General features: G+C 39.4%; 1 protein-coding gene across 2 annotated transcripts; it reads left to right on the top strand.

Moving 5' to 3' along the window:
* Positions 1-5,532: 5,532 nt before the first annotated feature.
* LOC130737859 (uncharacterized) lies at positions 5,533-14,742 on the top strand. 2 transcript variants are annotated; one of them, XM_057589716.1, is made up of 4 exons: positions 5,533-5,867; positions 6,088-6,167; positions 6,277-9,194; positions 13,734-14,742. In XM_057589716.1, the coding sequence occupies exons 3-4, from the start codon at positions 9,045-9,047 to the stop codon at positions 14,400-14,402; spliced, it is 819 nt and encodes a 272-aa protein (XP_057445699.1). In that variant the 5' UTR covers positions 5,533-5,867; positions 6,088-6,167; positions 6,277-9,044; the 3' UTR covers positions 14,403-14,742. The 2 variants fall into 2 exon arrangements, with proteins under 2 accessions (XP_057445699.1, XP_057445700.1); XM_057589717.1 differs by having other exon boundaries at positions 5,533-6,005.
* The last annotated feature ends 395 nt before the right edge of the window (positions 14,743-15,137 follow it).

Here is a 15,137-nt window from a genome sequence, read left to right as displayed (position 1 = left end):
TAAAGTTTGGACCCAAAAGCACCTAGTAGCTCAGCAATTTCTAAAATTTTTCCGAGCATTGATTTACCCTAGTTATACCCCTAGATTACCATTGATAAAGTTAGATCGAAGAAAAAGTGTCGAAACGCAATTAAGGGGGGGAGTGGCCGAGGGCCTATGTTGGTGTTGGGGGAGTCTTCATTTTTTTGTATAAACTTGTCTTTTGTCCTAGATTCTCAAACTCTGAAACTTCTAAAGTTTCGTCGAACGTTAGTTAGAATTGTATGAACTGTTGTGATTGATTCTGACTGAGTAAATTGGTTTTTACTCAAAGGTTTGAATTCGGATTTGGGAGCATTTGGAGCTGCTGAGGATTCGCTTGAGGAGCATGAGGATCGTGAAGCTGGAAGAGACACCGGTGAGGGCAACTTACTCTACTAGATAATTATTTAGGCGTCGATAACTTCGAATTGTTTATTTGGCTATTGATATTGATTGATTTATCTGACTGGGAAATGTTATCTGAGGCTTTAACCGACATATATGTTTATAAGCTTTAATTGTTCTATGATTGATGTTGACAGAATCACATGCTTATGTGCTAAGTGGCTAATTGTAGAACATGATGATATGTCTGAATATGTGTTATTGGATTGTACTGACAGTTTGTGCAATTATTTATTCATATATTGTGATATCGTCGGAGTGTGGATAAAGAGAGTTTATGCCATGCTAGTGACTGAAACCATTAAGAGAGTGATCATTAGGTTAGGCCAAGGTCTGAACCTTTACTATTTTAGGAGATCGAGACCTTCTCGGGGAATTACACGGGTTCAAGGGAAAACCTTATAACTTATAGACTTATAAACTATTTTACAAATGAAAATCATAATACGCTAAATAACATTCAAACACTTTAAAGGATCGATAAATCAGTGAAGAAGACTTAGAGCTTGAGTAAGAATTTAGGCATATGAGAAGTGTCAATGATCCTAGTTAGGGAAAAACCCTAAGTGCTTATGCACATTTTGCCAATCGGCAGTGAACATTTAGGCTACCTAATGGATAAGTCTGGGAAACCAATAAGTTTCTAAGTACGATGTACACCTTTTGCTTTAAGAGCAGTTCGACCATCCGAGTGATGAGTCAGATGATTTGAGTAATCATCAAGAGTGTTTGCACTCTATCGTTGTATGAATTCGAGGTCAATAGTTTGACAATTACCGTAGGGAATTTTAGAGACAATATTCTTAGCTAGACTCTAACGTGTGAGGACGATTCAATGTTTGTCTAACCATATTGCATCATTCATTCATGTCTGAGGATACGCGATGGGATGTCGGTCCTCGGTAGAGCCAGTGCGATCGAAAGATCAGGTTTCCACATAGATCACCGAGTGTGACTACATATTCAGGTTGTAAGTGACACCGAGTCTGATGGTTAACACAAAGGCCGGTGAAAAGACCGACTCGTACACACGTGTTCAGCCTTTTCGGAGCATTATTTGAGCATGACATTACATTTCATACCATTCATCTAATGACTTGAGGTTGATGAATATCGTTATGAGTTTGATGATCTGATGTTGATAAACATCGTTATGTTTTTGTTGAATCGATGATTTATGCATGATGATTTAGTAGTTGAGGATGTATTGATATATATGCCATGATAACAATTATCGAACATATATATATATATATATATATATATATATATATATATATCTACCCCCATACTCTACTTGTTCTCTTTATTATCTACCATATTCTGTGAGTTGACCCTCGCGCCTTGCCTTGTGTGTATTGTTTGTGTTTAGGCGGTTGGCAAACTGCCAAATGTCGCTGGGGGAGTGGTTTAAGCTGGTTTATTCGTCCGGGGGAATCAGGTGCGAGCTGATTGATCGAGTTGACCCTGCCGCTCAGATGTTGGACCCCGCCAACTACCGAGCGACGTACCGAGGGAGAGTGATGGAGGATGTGATTGATAACCATGGAGAGATGACTACTGGAGTTATGTGGAAGTACACAGTTGCCTTTGACTTGCCGCCGATGGTTCACTTTGGACCAGGTACTGGACTGCGACCACCTACGCCATCGTCGTAATTTGATGAGGAGGATCCTTCCGAGGTCGATGTTGTTGCTGTGACCCCGTCTGGACCGACACCGCCTGCTACTGTGGACCCTGCTGAGGTTGTGTCATCTTCGAGGCTCGTTGAGCCGAAGGAGGAGCCCGTCGCCACGACTCTGACTCGTCTTGGGGCATCTATTTCCTCTCTTGGTTTCCGTGTCAAACCTTTGGTTCGCGTGGTTGAGGAGGAGATCGCTACTACGTAGTCGATCTGGAGACTGATTTGACTAGGGTGGCACGGAAGACAGTTAGGAGGGAGGTTCTGGACGTGGATGTCGATGTGCTTACTATGGACTCAGACACGGAGGACGACAACACGAGCGAGGAGGAGGAAGAGGGTTGGGAGACCCGCTTCTTTGTATGACTTGGGTTAGGGTGTATATTTAGTGGTATCTCTGGTTAGTCGTTGTACATTTGGGACAGGGTAGGTTCCCGACCTTTTGCTTTTTGTGTGATTCTCTGTATGGGAATCACAGAGAGTAGTCGGACGATAGGAGGTCTGAGGAGGCTGTTTTGGGCTGACTCTCTCACATTTTCAGGACTGTAATTATTACACTTACTTTGATTACTGTTGCGTACACTTGCCTTCTAGCATACTTTCTATCACCGTCAGGTTCTAGTGACGTTTGAGGTACAACATGGGCTGTATCTGTTTATATATATATATATATATATTAGTTTATCGGGGCATGTTTGGAGTTTCATTAAGTCCACGTTGGAAAAGTCTTCATATTTATTTCTTTCACCTTTTAAAAAACAATTACCTTCATTTTCCGCTGTTTTATTTTATTTGGTTACTAAAGTGACGCTCCGAAAGTCGGGACGTTACAGTGACCAAGCTACAACCTGATCTGAGCAAATAAACCCATCACCATCCCACAAAATGACTTAAAATGTAATCCCAAGAAAGAGCCTCATTAAAACCTTGCTAGGAAAAACTCAGTGGGATAAAAGCCTAGCAAGGAAAAAGAGTACCACAATCTTGGGATAGTCATTCTGCACCTGAATTCAAAGACATATTTCAACCCTTGACTCATTATAAAATACAATAGCTCAAAACATGGACGTCCTTAATTGATAACCAGCACCAACAATATACAAGTTGAATTTTGGCAACACCAGCAATTCAAAAATCAGCAAAAACAACATCAGACAACACCAGCAAACAGCAACAACAACCACAGCAAAAACCAGCAACAGTAACAACAACAACAACAGCAACAACAACAACAGCAGCAAATAACAGCAGCAAAAAAGCTCCAACAGCAAACAGCAACAAAAAAATGAAAAATAACAACCATCTAATCTAAGTGCAAACATTGTCTGCAGACAAGTTAAACAAAACCAAACAACAACAAATTGGTCTCATATTCCTACAATACACACATCAGACCAAATTAGCTCCACACGAAAACAACCTTCCTTAGCCAACTAATCCGCCTCCACATTCCCTTCTCTCAAAATATGATTCACCCCGCAACAAGCCACAACTGGTAATAAATTGAGAAAAATTTAAATCTTTTTTAAATAAAACAAAGAAATATATTTATATGTAAACAATATTAAAAAAAATTAGATTAATGAAGTAAAAATAATATTTATTGATAAAAATCATTAAGAAAAAATTATTTGAAAATAAAAAAATGTCTCTATAAAGTATATACGAATAACTATATCATATGCGTGTATTATTTCAAAAATATTTTATAAATATGCTTTTTGATCTATTTTGATAGTAGTAAAAATAAGTGGAGAAAGCATAACCAAAGATGAATAAATTTAAATTTACTAAATAAAATTTTACAATATTAAAATTATAACTTATTATATTAAAACTTATTATTCGAGTTAAAATATTTCAAGTTCACTTAATGATTTTTCATACTATTCAATAGAAAAATTAAAATGATAAGATATAATTAAATAATAGAATAACATTTGGGGAACAATACTCTCCCAACTGAGTATCTATGTTAACAACCAGAAATATGACATCATACCCCTCCACAACCGAAACCATAACAATAAACCTCAAACCAGAACCTAAATCTATTGAACAGGTTACAACCCGGCCAAGTTGATAAAATTACTTGAACGCTAACTATTAATCACTAATTATTAAATTTCAGTAATATCTTTTACTTTCATAAATTGCTTTGACAGACCTTCACTTGTTGATATTAATCTTGACGAGTGTTATTTAATTGGAAGGAAAATTGACTTAATATATGTTGAGGGTCTTGCTTAAATAATTTATTTAAACCCGAGAGCATGCATCACATACATAAACGTGACATAGTTATGACCACCTAAGAATAATATAAAATAAAATTGCCTATCATTCTAATCTCATAGAATCTTCATGGAATCTCCAAGAGGTTCTCCAATAAGGTTCGCCAAAATCGCCAAGGCCTTCTTCTCCATGTATTGAAAATTACATAAGTGGATAGACAAGAAACCTCGTTTTACATATGAGGGGAGAAAGATGAGAGAAAGAAGTAAATGAGATAAAAGAGACAAGGCACAACACGCAAGCTGTATTTTAATATAAAATTTTATGGCCATAATCGTTCACCAAGCAATACGATTTGTTTAAAAGTTGTCGTTTTAAATAAAATTAATTAATTAAGTGCGTACGCAGAATCACACTACACAGATTAGCACGGAGTTTCCGTCTAAAAAATTTGAACAAGATCTAAGACTTGAATGCATTTATGTTTTGAATAAGATCTACGATTTGAATGAGATAATGATTCCCAGGAAAAGGAGGAGAGTCACACGGACATAATTAAGTACCAAGCCTTTCCTTAGACAGAATCAAACATATCTCAACCAAATCATAACCATTATAGTTATGATATCTCTAACTCAAAATAAAATGAAATAAATCACAGCCATTATAGTTATGATATCTCTTATTCAAATTAAATGATTGAATCACATCCAATCTTTCCTTAAATGCATGAATCATTCATGCACCAAGGATGACGGCTAGGGTTCAACTCTTAAACCCTAATTTTATGCCCCCAAACATGAACTCTTCATGTACTGTGTAACGACAACCTAAAGATCTAATGACCAACACATGAAAATAAGCAATCATGATTATAAACAATTAAACGAGTCATATGCTTTAAACAAAAAACATTAATATATATAACATAATATTGATATATAATACTCGAATCATGTCATAAACATATAAATTGCATCATGTTCATATCTATCTATAATCTATATCTATAATATATATAAAAGCAAAGTTTTGCAGCCTTGGGGGTAAAAAAGTCCTTCAACAATTTATTCCAATAACTATGAAAGCTGGGCATGAATATTTTTGTAAAAAGTCATTTTATTTCACTCAGATTAGATCTCAGCCGTTGATTCACAAATGTGTGAGTTTCACTCTTTTATTCATTCAATCTTAAACGGTTTTCAGTTTCAAAAAGAAAGAAAAGCTTCTCACTTTACCTTTCTGACGTTCTAATTTCGTTCCTTTTCTCCTTCTCTGTTCCGTTTCTCTTCCATGGCTTTAAATTGCATCAAGTTCTTCTTCCCTTCATTTTCTCTTTAGGGTTCCGAAATTGACAGATTTGAGAGAGAGGCTTTCTGCGATTCGTTCTTCCTCCATACATCCATTCTTTCCCTTCGTTTTTTTAAGATTTAAGTTTTAAGGATACGACGCTCTGAAGAAACCAGGAACGAGAACCCCCGTGCTGGTCTTGGATGAGGGAACATTTTTCTCTATGAGACTATGAGTACGCGGTTTATTTTGGGAATCAAACGCAATGCCATCTTCTTCTCCTTGATGCTACTACTTTCAATTCTCGAGAATTAGGACTTTCTGCATCAAATTCACATCTTCCAAATCCTTGCTCTTCACTGCTTCTTAATCAGTAGAGCTATCTAGCATGACAATCTTTTTTATATTTGTCTTTATATTATATAAATCTAATGTTTGACATGTTCATCTTGCAGCCTTTGCAAAATGTTATTCCGCTGCAGTATATTACACTTCTATTGGTCTTTTCCTTATGCAGTATGAATATCAGCATAAGGTATATTGTTTGCTGGCTCTTCTACCTCTGCTATTATTGTAAGAAACTAACTTATCTTTCTGCTGAATTTTGACTCAATGTTTTCTATTTCCTATTTGCATCCCGATAGCCCCAAATTCATGCCTCATTGAGGTTCTTCCTACAACCTATCCTGAATGAGAAGGGATTTCATGGATGGATTTGTAGGATTGCTAAGGTTTTCACGAGGTGAGAGACCACTGAGTTCCTTACTGAAACAACTTTTTTATCCACTTCTCATGTGGCTTCATGGTGATCTTGATATGAGCAAAAGTTGCATCAGGAATGTGTTTGTTGAGGTATCTACTACACTGTTTTGATTAGAACTTTTGGTCATTATTGTTTCTGGAAGAGAATAAAAGATATCTTAAAAAAATGTGGGAATATTTTGTCCCACGAAGCTGCTCTGTCTGATGATGGGAAGAGCAAAAGATACACCTTTGTTCAATTTGAATCATAGGAATGCACAAATGATGTAGTGGGCTCTCCAGCTTTTGGTTTCTTATTCTGTTGGTGGAATAGTTGCCTTTCTCATTCATTAATTACTATGACAATCAATACATGAAGACAAGTAACAACTTTGAGAGGATACTAAACTTCTTCTAAATCCTTTCTTACCTTGGTAGGTTTGTATTTCTCACAAACTCTGTTTTCATGTGGACGGAGTAACCACCCATGCAATAATGTTTCCTTTCATGTGCTTCTATTTGACTTTTTTGATAGATTTAGAAGTCCTTTGTGTAGAAAATGTGGTAAAAGTAATCAAGATCACCCGGTTTTCATTTTGGATATTGTGCCTTATTAGTTTATGCAATTTGGTTGTGCTTCAGCACAGTGGCGGATCCAGGACCCCGGGGTCAGGGGGTTCAAAATTTTCAAATCAGTACATCGATAAAAATATAATTAAAAACAACTGTTTTTTTTATAAGCTAAATGTATTGAATGAGAGTACTAGGGGTACCCAAAAAGACAAAAGTCTGTACAATGTACAAGAATAAGAAAACCAAAGTTGAGCACTTAACACAAAGCATAGAAACGAAAAACATCAATAGCCAAAAGGCTCAGAACAGAGCTAAACAACTCCACCAGAATTAATAAAAACATCCCACCACTCCTAGTCTCCTATTGCAAAAACTCAGCCTCTGCAATCTCCTTTACTTGGCTACATGCCTTGAAAAGCAATTCAGCCTCCAATTGACAGCAAAACAATTACCAGACCCTTGTCTCTTGCAAAAACCATGAAGCTACAGAGTTCAGGCCTACAAACAACTCCTATTTGTAACTTCATGACAGCAACAACGATCTGTACCCAGAAAAACCTCTTCACCATCAGAAAAAAAAAACAAAACTTAGGGATACTTCCAACCACAATCATAGGCTCTCCGGGCAGACTCTTGGGTTTGTGGGATCTTTTATATGAGTAAGAAAAACAAAAATTATACAACTCAATCAGTTCAAAGTATTACAAACTCATTTGACAAATTTACCAAGTCTACTCAATTGGACCATTATGTCTATGAGTATTGAATGAAAGTATTGTTATTTTCATCACAGCACCTTTTTTCTCTTGGTTCGTACTCTATTTATCAAATCAACACGTGTAAATGCATCTAGGAAGGGACTTCAGAAAATTATGTTTTGTCAAGGACCTGTGCAAACTCTCTCTCCCTAAACTTGGTCTGGTACCTTACAGCTTACACTCCCAAGCCCAAATTTTGGTTTCCCATAGTAGAATTTCAAAATTTCTTTGCAAAGAACATAACCTTATTAAAACCCCTCTTGCCTCATAAACTGAGAACATCTAAAACCTATGATTATAGCAAAAATACACAAATATATACTACAAAATACAAAGTGAGAATCAAGCTAAGGTGATGGGTAGAAGGGATTTGAGTAGTCTAAGGCTACGATTATGACCAAATCACCAAACATGTCATCAAAATCAAGCTTGAGAAGAGAAAGGAAATCAATTTAGGGTTAGGGAAATCAGCCATACCTAGGGTAGAGCCGCAACAGACGGGCGACTGGACTGGTGGACGGTGGTGGCGTGGCGTGGTGGTGGCCGGTGGTGGTGGTGCACCGTGCGAGAGGGAGAGGGCGTGGTGACTGGTGAGCGAGCATGAATCGTGAGTGAGAGGGTGAGAGCGTGGCCGGTGGTGGTGGTGCACCGTGCGAGAGGGAGAGGGCGTGGTGACTGGTGAGCGAGCATGAATCGTGAGTGAGAGGGTGAGAGCGTGACTGCGTGTCTGTGAGTGTGTGAGAGAGAGAGGAGTAAGTAGGGTCTGGGTGCAAATATAAAATCTCAGGGGGTTCAAAAAAAAAACATTACAAGGGGGTAAGTAGAATTTTATGTTTTTTCGGGGTGACTTGGCTGTGGGTCCGCCCCTGCTTCAGCATGCCAGGAAATTGCTTCATCTTCTTATCACAAAGAAATTCTAGAGTTTGCTCATCACATGTATCTCTATTTAGGATGTTCACACCACAGGTATGCGAATTTTCTTGCAATGGGTTATATAATTGATTTAGTGCCCCATAAAGTGTTAGTTAGGCATAATTGCTTTTAACTTGAAAGATTGTACTGAGAATCTGAGATGTTTTTCTATAATGAAACATAGGAGAATGCATCATGTAGCTCCTATATGTATTGCCTTTGATCTTTTATTGTTGCTTATATATCCTAATTTAAGAGTTGTAATTTGTGTAGCCTTTAGACTTCAGATATTTGATTTATGGGTTTTGCTTTAGTGGGAGACTATCTGCCATGGGTTTTTTTTTATGGTTTGGCTGCCTTCTGCCATCAACTGGATCTTCTTCAGTGCTCTTCCTTCATCTATTGAATGGTAATTTTTGTTAGTTCTTATGCTGAGGGATGTGGGCAGGAGTACACTTCCTATCTGTAGACTTAGTGAGGTTGGGGATACAATTCATAGATCATCCAATAAACTTACAGTTAATAGCAACTTTGAAGGAACTGTTTCAGTGTGTCTGAGCTCATGCTCTGAACTCAAGGTACCAAAATATAAGCTTCTGTGAATTATTTTATAGTTATATTGAGCTTTTTATATCTTTTTATAGTTATATTTGAACAGTTATATTGGTATACAGCTTGAGAGTTGTATACTTGAACACCATTAAACACCATTAAGTATAATATTTAACTGTATTATTGATGGGTGCTTGGATTTTGTAATCCTCACCATGGTAACTAATATGCAGCAGCCTCTTCAATTTTGATTCATAGTCTGAAGGAACACCCCCCATATTTAATGAATAGACATGAATCTGATTCTTCTAGCTAGATTCTACAAGGACACATATCTTTTTGAATTTTTAATATGTTAATATAACACTTTATCCTTATACACTACAACATTAAGAGATTGGCAAGAAAAACAAATTGAAGAAGGAGAATGGCGGAAGTGAACTGTACCATGCTCTATAGCATAGAATCTTATAAACATTGCTGTACTCTTGAAGTCAAAATGTGACAAAGGTGCTTACTTCAATTGCATTAATTTTTCCTTAGAGGTCAATGGTCACTAATTATTATTTTTTGCGAGATCAAAAGTCACCAATTAGATGTCCAAGTAATAAGTTATTATTTGATCACATGGAAAATGCATCAACCAAAGTATTACATAAAAGGCATAAAGGAATGAATTGAATGACCTTTTAACTATGACATGATTTTGTTCAATTTGATTCAGGTGCAGTGACAATTAAGTTCCAGACTTTAAATGCAACTTTTTCTTGACCTACTCGATCATCATTTATTGATTCAGCCTCATTCTTTGATTGCACTGTATAGAAACAAAGCAGGAGATAGGTGCTGTGTAACATCCTGACTTGACGACTGGCCTCACGGTAACAACACGAGTCTTTTCAGCGCGCTTTGTCCTCACTCGCGCACTTCCCGGGAAAACTTCCCAGGAGGTCACCCATCATAATATTGCTCCAAGGCTAGCACACTTAACCATGGAGTTCTTATGAGTTGGGCTCCCGAAAAGAAGTTGCAACTTGTTGTCATGAGTAGTACCAATCAAATCTCTTATGCCCTCCTCAACTGTATAGTCCATCCCTATACAGTCTCGGAATACCTCTTGTTCGGGTGTGGTGCGTCCCTCCACATAGAAGGCGATCAATCCTCGCCCTTCTCAGCTCGGGGCGTCACAGGCCCACCAACTTCCGCTTGGTTCGTCCTCCAACCACACCGTACTGGGAGAGGTCGGCTCTGATACCAATTGTAACATCCTGACTTGACGACTGGCCTCACGGTAACAACACGAGTCTTTTCAGCGCACTTTGTCCTCACTCGCGCACTTCCCGGGAAAACTTCCCAGGAGGTCACCCATCATAATATTGCTCCAAGGCTAGCACACTTAACCATGGAGTTCTTATGAGTTGGGCTCCCGAAAAGAAGTTGCAACTTGTTGTCATGAGTAGTACCAATCAAATCTCTTATGCCCTCCTCAACTGTATAGTCCATCCCTATACAGTCTCGGAATACCTCTTGTTCGGATGTGGTGCGTCCCTCCACATAGAAGGCGATCAATGCTCGCCCTTCTCAGCTCAGGGCGTCATAGGCTATTGTAAGACCTGAATTTGCAGAACAAGTTAATTTCCGACTCACGCGTAGAATCAGTGTAAGCGTGACAAGAGTTTGTTGTTTGAGAAAGATTAATGAAGAAGAAAGTTCAGGAATTGCTTGAGGAATGCTGCGTAGTCGCTGTAGGAATTAGTGCGAGTCGTCTGCACACCTGCCTTATGGCGAACGTGTCCAGAATAGGCTAATTTCGTTTTAGAGCAACGTATTAAGTGAGATTTCGAATCCTTGGAAAATTTAAAGATTCTCTTTATTTTTCCTTTGACCAGCGTTTCATTTCGGAACCCTGGACTGTACGCACGATAGTATTCACTTTTCGGAAGTTCGACGACGCTAATTTCTTTGCTTCGAAACCCTAGATTCGAGCGATGGATGAAGACTTTTTCTATTCGGGACTTCTAACGAAGTTTCCGTCCGCGTTGCCAGATTTGTTTCGACGTTTCCAATCTTTCTTCAGAAGGAAGTTTTGTCGTCTGACCATCACAGCAAAAAGTAGTTTTTCGGGACAGATTAACTTACACCGCTTTTGGGATTTTAGATATCGTTTTTCCCAAATGTCAGAGATTTGTTTTGAGTTCTGGAATTCTGAGGCCAGAATCTCTCTTAGAATTCATCGGTGAACGTGCTGCAAAAATCGGAATCGCGAAATTTTCATTTTCCCGCGATTTCGCCTGCCTATAAATAGCTCAAAAATTCAAAAATATCTTCATTTCCACTCATCAAGGCCGCGAGCTTCAAGGGGGAGAGGAGGAGAAGAATTTTTCGCCAAAACTCGACCGATCTTCGTGTAGTTCGTCCTTACTTCGAGGTACCGAGGTAACTAGCTTGATTCTTACCTCTGATTACTTTTTCTTCTGCGTTTCTGTAGTCGTTTCTGTGCTCAAAGTTTTGAGCTTTTTGTAAAACTGTCTGTTTTTCCTGATTTCTCGCTTGGGTTATCTTCCCTACATGCCCAAGAGCCTAAAACCTTCGTCAGTATTCGCCGATTGTGATCGAGTTGTCAAGGATCTGAAAAACTGTTTCAAAACCCTTTTTGTCGCACATTTCGAAACTTTACTGTCGAAAAGTCGTAATCTGACTTCGTGCCTTTAGGATTTGTTGTCACGGATGTCGTTTGGATCATTGCTGTCAAATTTGTTTTCCGAACTGATAACTTTGAGGTTTTGAGCTTTTATTTTGGACCAAAACGCCCCTGAACGGCCGTATTTTGATCCGATTGTCCGAAAATTGTTCCGACAGTTTCTTTGCCTTAGTTTCACCCTAAAACTACCTTGTAAACAAATTTGATCGAAGAAAAAGAGCCGGAGCCCTTTTTCTCTTATGGCCGAGAGCTATATCAATGGGGGGGGGGGAGTTTTTCGTTTTCGAAAACTTGTCTTTTCGTACCCGATTGTCGTATTCTGAAGCTTTAACGCTTTGTCTATCGTTTATGTGTTGTATTGCGATCGAACTAATCGATTTTGTTTGGATTCTGCTTTGTTTTTCTCCGAGGTTCAGTTGAAGGAACTTTGGGAGTTTCAAAGCATTCCTGTGAAGGAGATTTTGATTGCGAGGCTGGAGCAGCTCGAGGTTAGGGCAACTTACTAATAGTTATGACTGTATGATAGGCGTCGATAAATTCGACTTATGCTTTATCTGATGTTGATTATGATGATGAGTTGATGTTATGATGTTTTTCCATAACTTGTGATATTGTGATATTGTTGGATTGTGCGTTATGACGCGACTTCGGAGTGGAGTTTCATTGATCTGGTGATCTTTGATATTTCGGGTTGGATGAACAACCCTAGGCAAGTTCAAACGTGGGGTTTGAGACTTAGCCATTTGTTGGTATTCGTTGGGTTACTTAGACTTTCCCCGGGAAACTTCTTTTGGAGGGTTTTTGGAAAAATTAGAATGATTAGAATTTCGAAAACTAGAGACTTTGGGAGACTTAGACTTTGAGAAATAAACTCATAACCTGACTAATCCAATTCGAACCGTTTTTACTAAACGAATAATTATAGGGAACCTAAAGGAGAAAATGATGGCGAAAGACGGGGAAAAGTCGACTTTTGTTGTGGGTTTTGGATTTGGGGAAGGCCACTGAGGTGAGCTGCGGTGATGATTGAAAGTCATCGAGTACTCTAGTACTCTTGTTGTTCGAGTTGTGTTGTATTGACCGACACTAACTCTGGGTTTTGGGTGTTGGAGTTGTGTTGTATTGACCGACACTAACTCCGAGTCGTGTTGTATTGACCGACACTGACTCTGGGCTTTGTTTGTGGATTTTGTTGTGGGAGTTGTGTTGTATTGACCGACACTAACTCCGAGTTGTGTTGTATTGACCGGCACTAACTCTTGGGTTGTTGAGATTGGGTTTTGAGCTAAACACTTGTGTTGTGAGGACGATTCAATGTTTGGCTAACCATATTGCATCATGCATCATATGGTGAATAACGGGAATGGTTCACCATTGCATCTTTTGGTGAATAACGGGAATGGTTCACCTGGTGAATAACGGGAATGGTTCACCAATGCATCATTTGGTGAATAACGGGAATGGTTCACCGATGCATATTCGACAAGGAACGGGAATGCTTTGTCGAGGATGAATAACGGGAATGGTTCATCCGTAGTGAAGAACGGGAATGCTTCACTTGTGGCGAACGGGAACGCGTCACATATATCCGGATCATATTGATTGCATTTCACGCATACATTCACTCTGACTGGAATTGTGTGCTGTTTGATTTATTGAAGCATTGTTAGAGCCAATAACATGCTAGGATTGTTTATATATATATATATATATATATATATATATATATATATATATATATATCAACATATATATCTATACCCCATTTCACATGTTGAGTGTATATCTACTTATTTCCGTGAGTTGACCCTAGCGCCTTGGCTTTGGTTGCATGTTTGTGTTTGGGCGGTCGGCCTGCTGCCAGATGTCGATGGCCGACTGGTTTTCGATGGTCTCTCCCTCGGGGGGGATCAGGTATGAGCTTGTGGATCGTGATGCCCCCACCGCTTGGGTGATTGATGTGGCTGGTCACCGAGCGACGTATAGGGGAAGGGTCATGGAGGACCGGACGGATGAGCGAGGACGTCTGACGAGAGGAGTGCTACGGCGTATGGAGCTGAGTTTTGACTTGCCGCCCTCAGTTCACTGTGGACCAGGTACTGGTCGAGGACCACCTGCACCACCTCCGACTTCACCTTCGGATGATGAGGACCCAGCGGAGATAGAGCCTGTTGCTGCTGCACCTGTTGCGCCACCTCCTGCTACTGCCATTGATCCTACCGACGTGGCGTCGTCCTCTAGGCTTGTGTGGCCGAAGAGGGAGTCTGTTGTCCCGTCTGCCTCACATCTCTTTTCTTTCTCTTCACCGCACGGCTACCGTGTGGACCCATTGCTTAGGGTGGTGGAGGAGGATGTTCTTGCAGGAGAGGTGGATGTGGAGACCGGCTCGACTAGGACGGTGCGCAGGACAGTTAGGAGGGAGGTTGTGGACTTGGACACTGAGATGATTACGGTGGATTCCGACTCTGACTCCGAGAGCAGTGGGGAGAGCTACTCGCCGAGCAGCGACGAGGAGGAGGAGGAGGAGCTATGAGCTGAGCTGGGAGGGTAGGTTAGGACTAGCGTCATTTTTTGTGTAGAGCTCTGATCGTCTTACTTTTTGGGACAAGGTAGGTTCCGATGTGTGGCTTTTTGTGTGGTTCTTCTGAGGAGGATCACAGAGAGTCTGTCGGAGTATAGGCGTCTTTTGTTCAGGCCATTTTTGGGTGCCGACTTTCTCTTGGATGACTGTGTATTTGATACTTTTACTTACAGTTCTGGTTTGTATATATTTGCCTGCGGGCACACTACCTTGGAGTCACTGCGAGTGCGCGTGACGGGAGAGTGCAGCTGAGACTGTACATGTGTATATATTTGTATATTGGTTAGTTAGTGTTGGGTTATGTCTTTATTTTCTATCGCTTTATTTAAAAGGAATCAACGAAAAAAAATTACCTGTTTTCCGCGTAAAGTTTATTTTTGGTTACTAAAGTGACACCTAGAAATCGGGGTGTTACATGCTGAAGTGAAAGTGAGATGACCAATGAGGCGAGAAAGATGGTGGTTCAGGAAACTTGCTTCCTTGAGTGGCAAAATTTAACTGTACAAGCTTCTAGACAAGGCCATGTTGATCAGAAAGAGCTTTAATGGAATTCCTATGAAACCCGAGATGAATAGTTGGAGTTGGAGTGGAAAACCTTGGATGAATAGTTGGTTCATATGAGTTAGGAAATTCCATAGAGCATAGAAAGTTAGTTTTAGGTTATTGAATTATTAGTTAAATAATAAT

The sequence above is a fragment of the Lotus japonicus genome, chromosome 2 (assembly GCF_012489685.1).
Source record: "Lotus japonicus ecotype B-129 chromosome 2, LjGifu_v1.2".
NCBI lineage: Eukaryota > Viridiplantae > Streptophyta > Magnoliopsida > Fabales > Fabaceae > Lotus > Lotus japonicus.
The sequence above is the reverse complement of the archived record's forward strand: the minus strand, read 5'-3'. Positions and strand labels throughout refer to the sequence as shown.

What these genes read in the sequence shown, in the direction of transcription:
- LOC130737859 (XM_057589716.1), top strand. Translation starts at nt 9,045, where the DNA reads ATGCTGAGGGATGTGGGCAGGAGTACACTTCCTATCTGTAGACTTAGT. An exon ending in GCTCATGCTCTGAACTCAAG is followed by an intron (nt 9,195 to 13,733) that starts GTACCAAAATAT and finishes GCCTGCTGCCAG; the next exon opens with ATGTCGATGGCCGACTGGTT.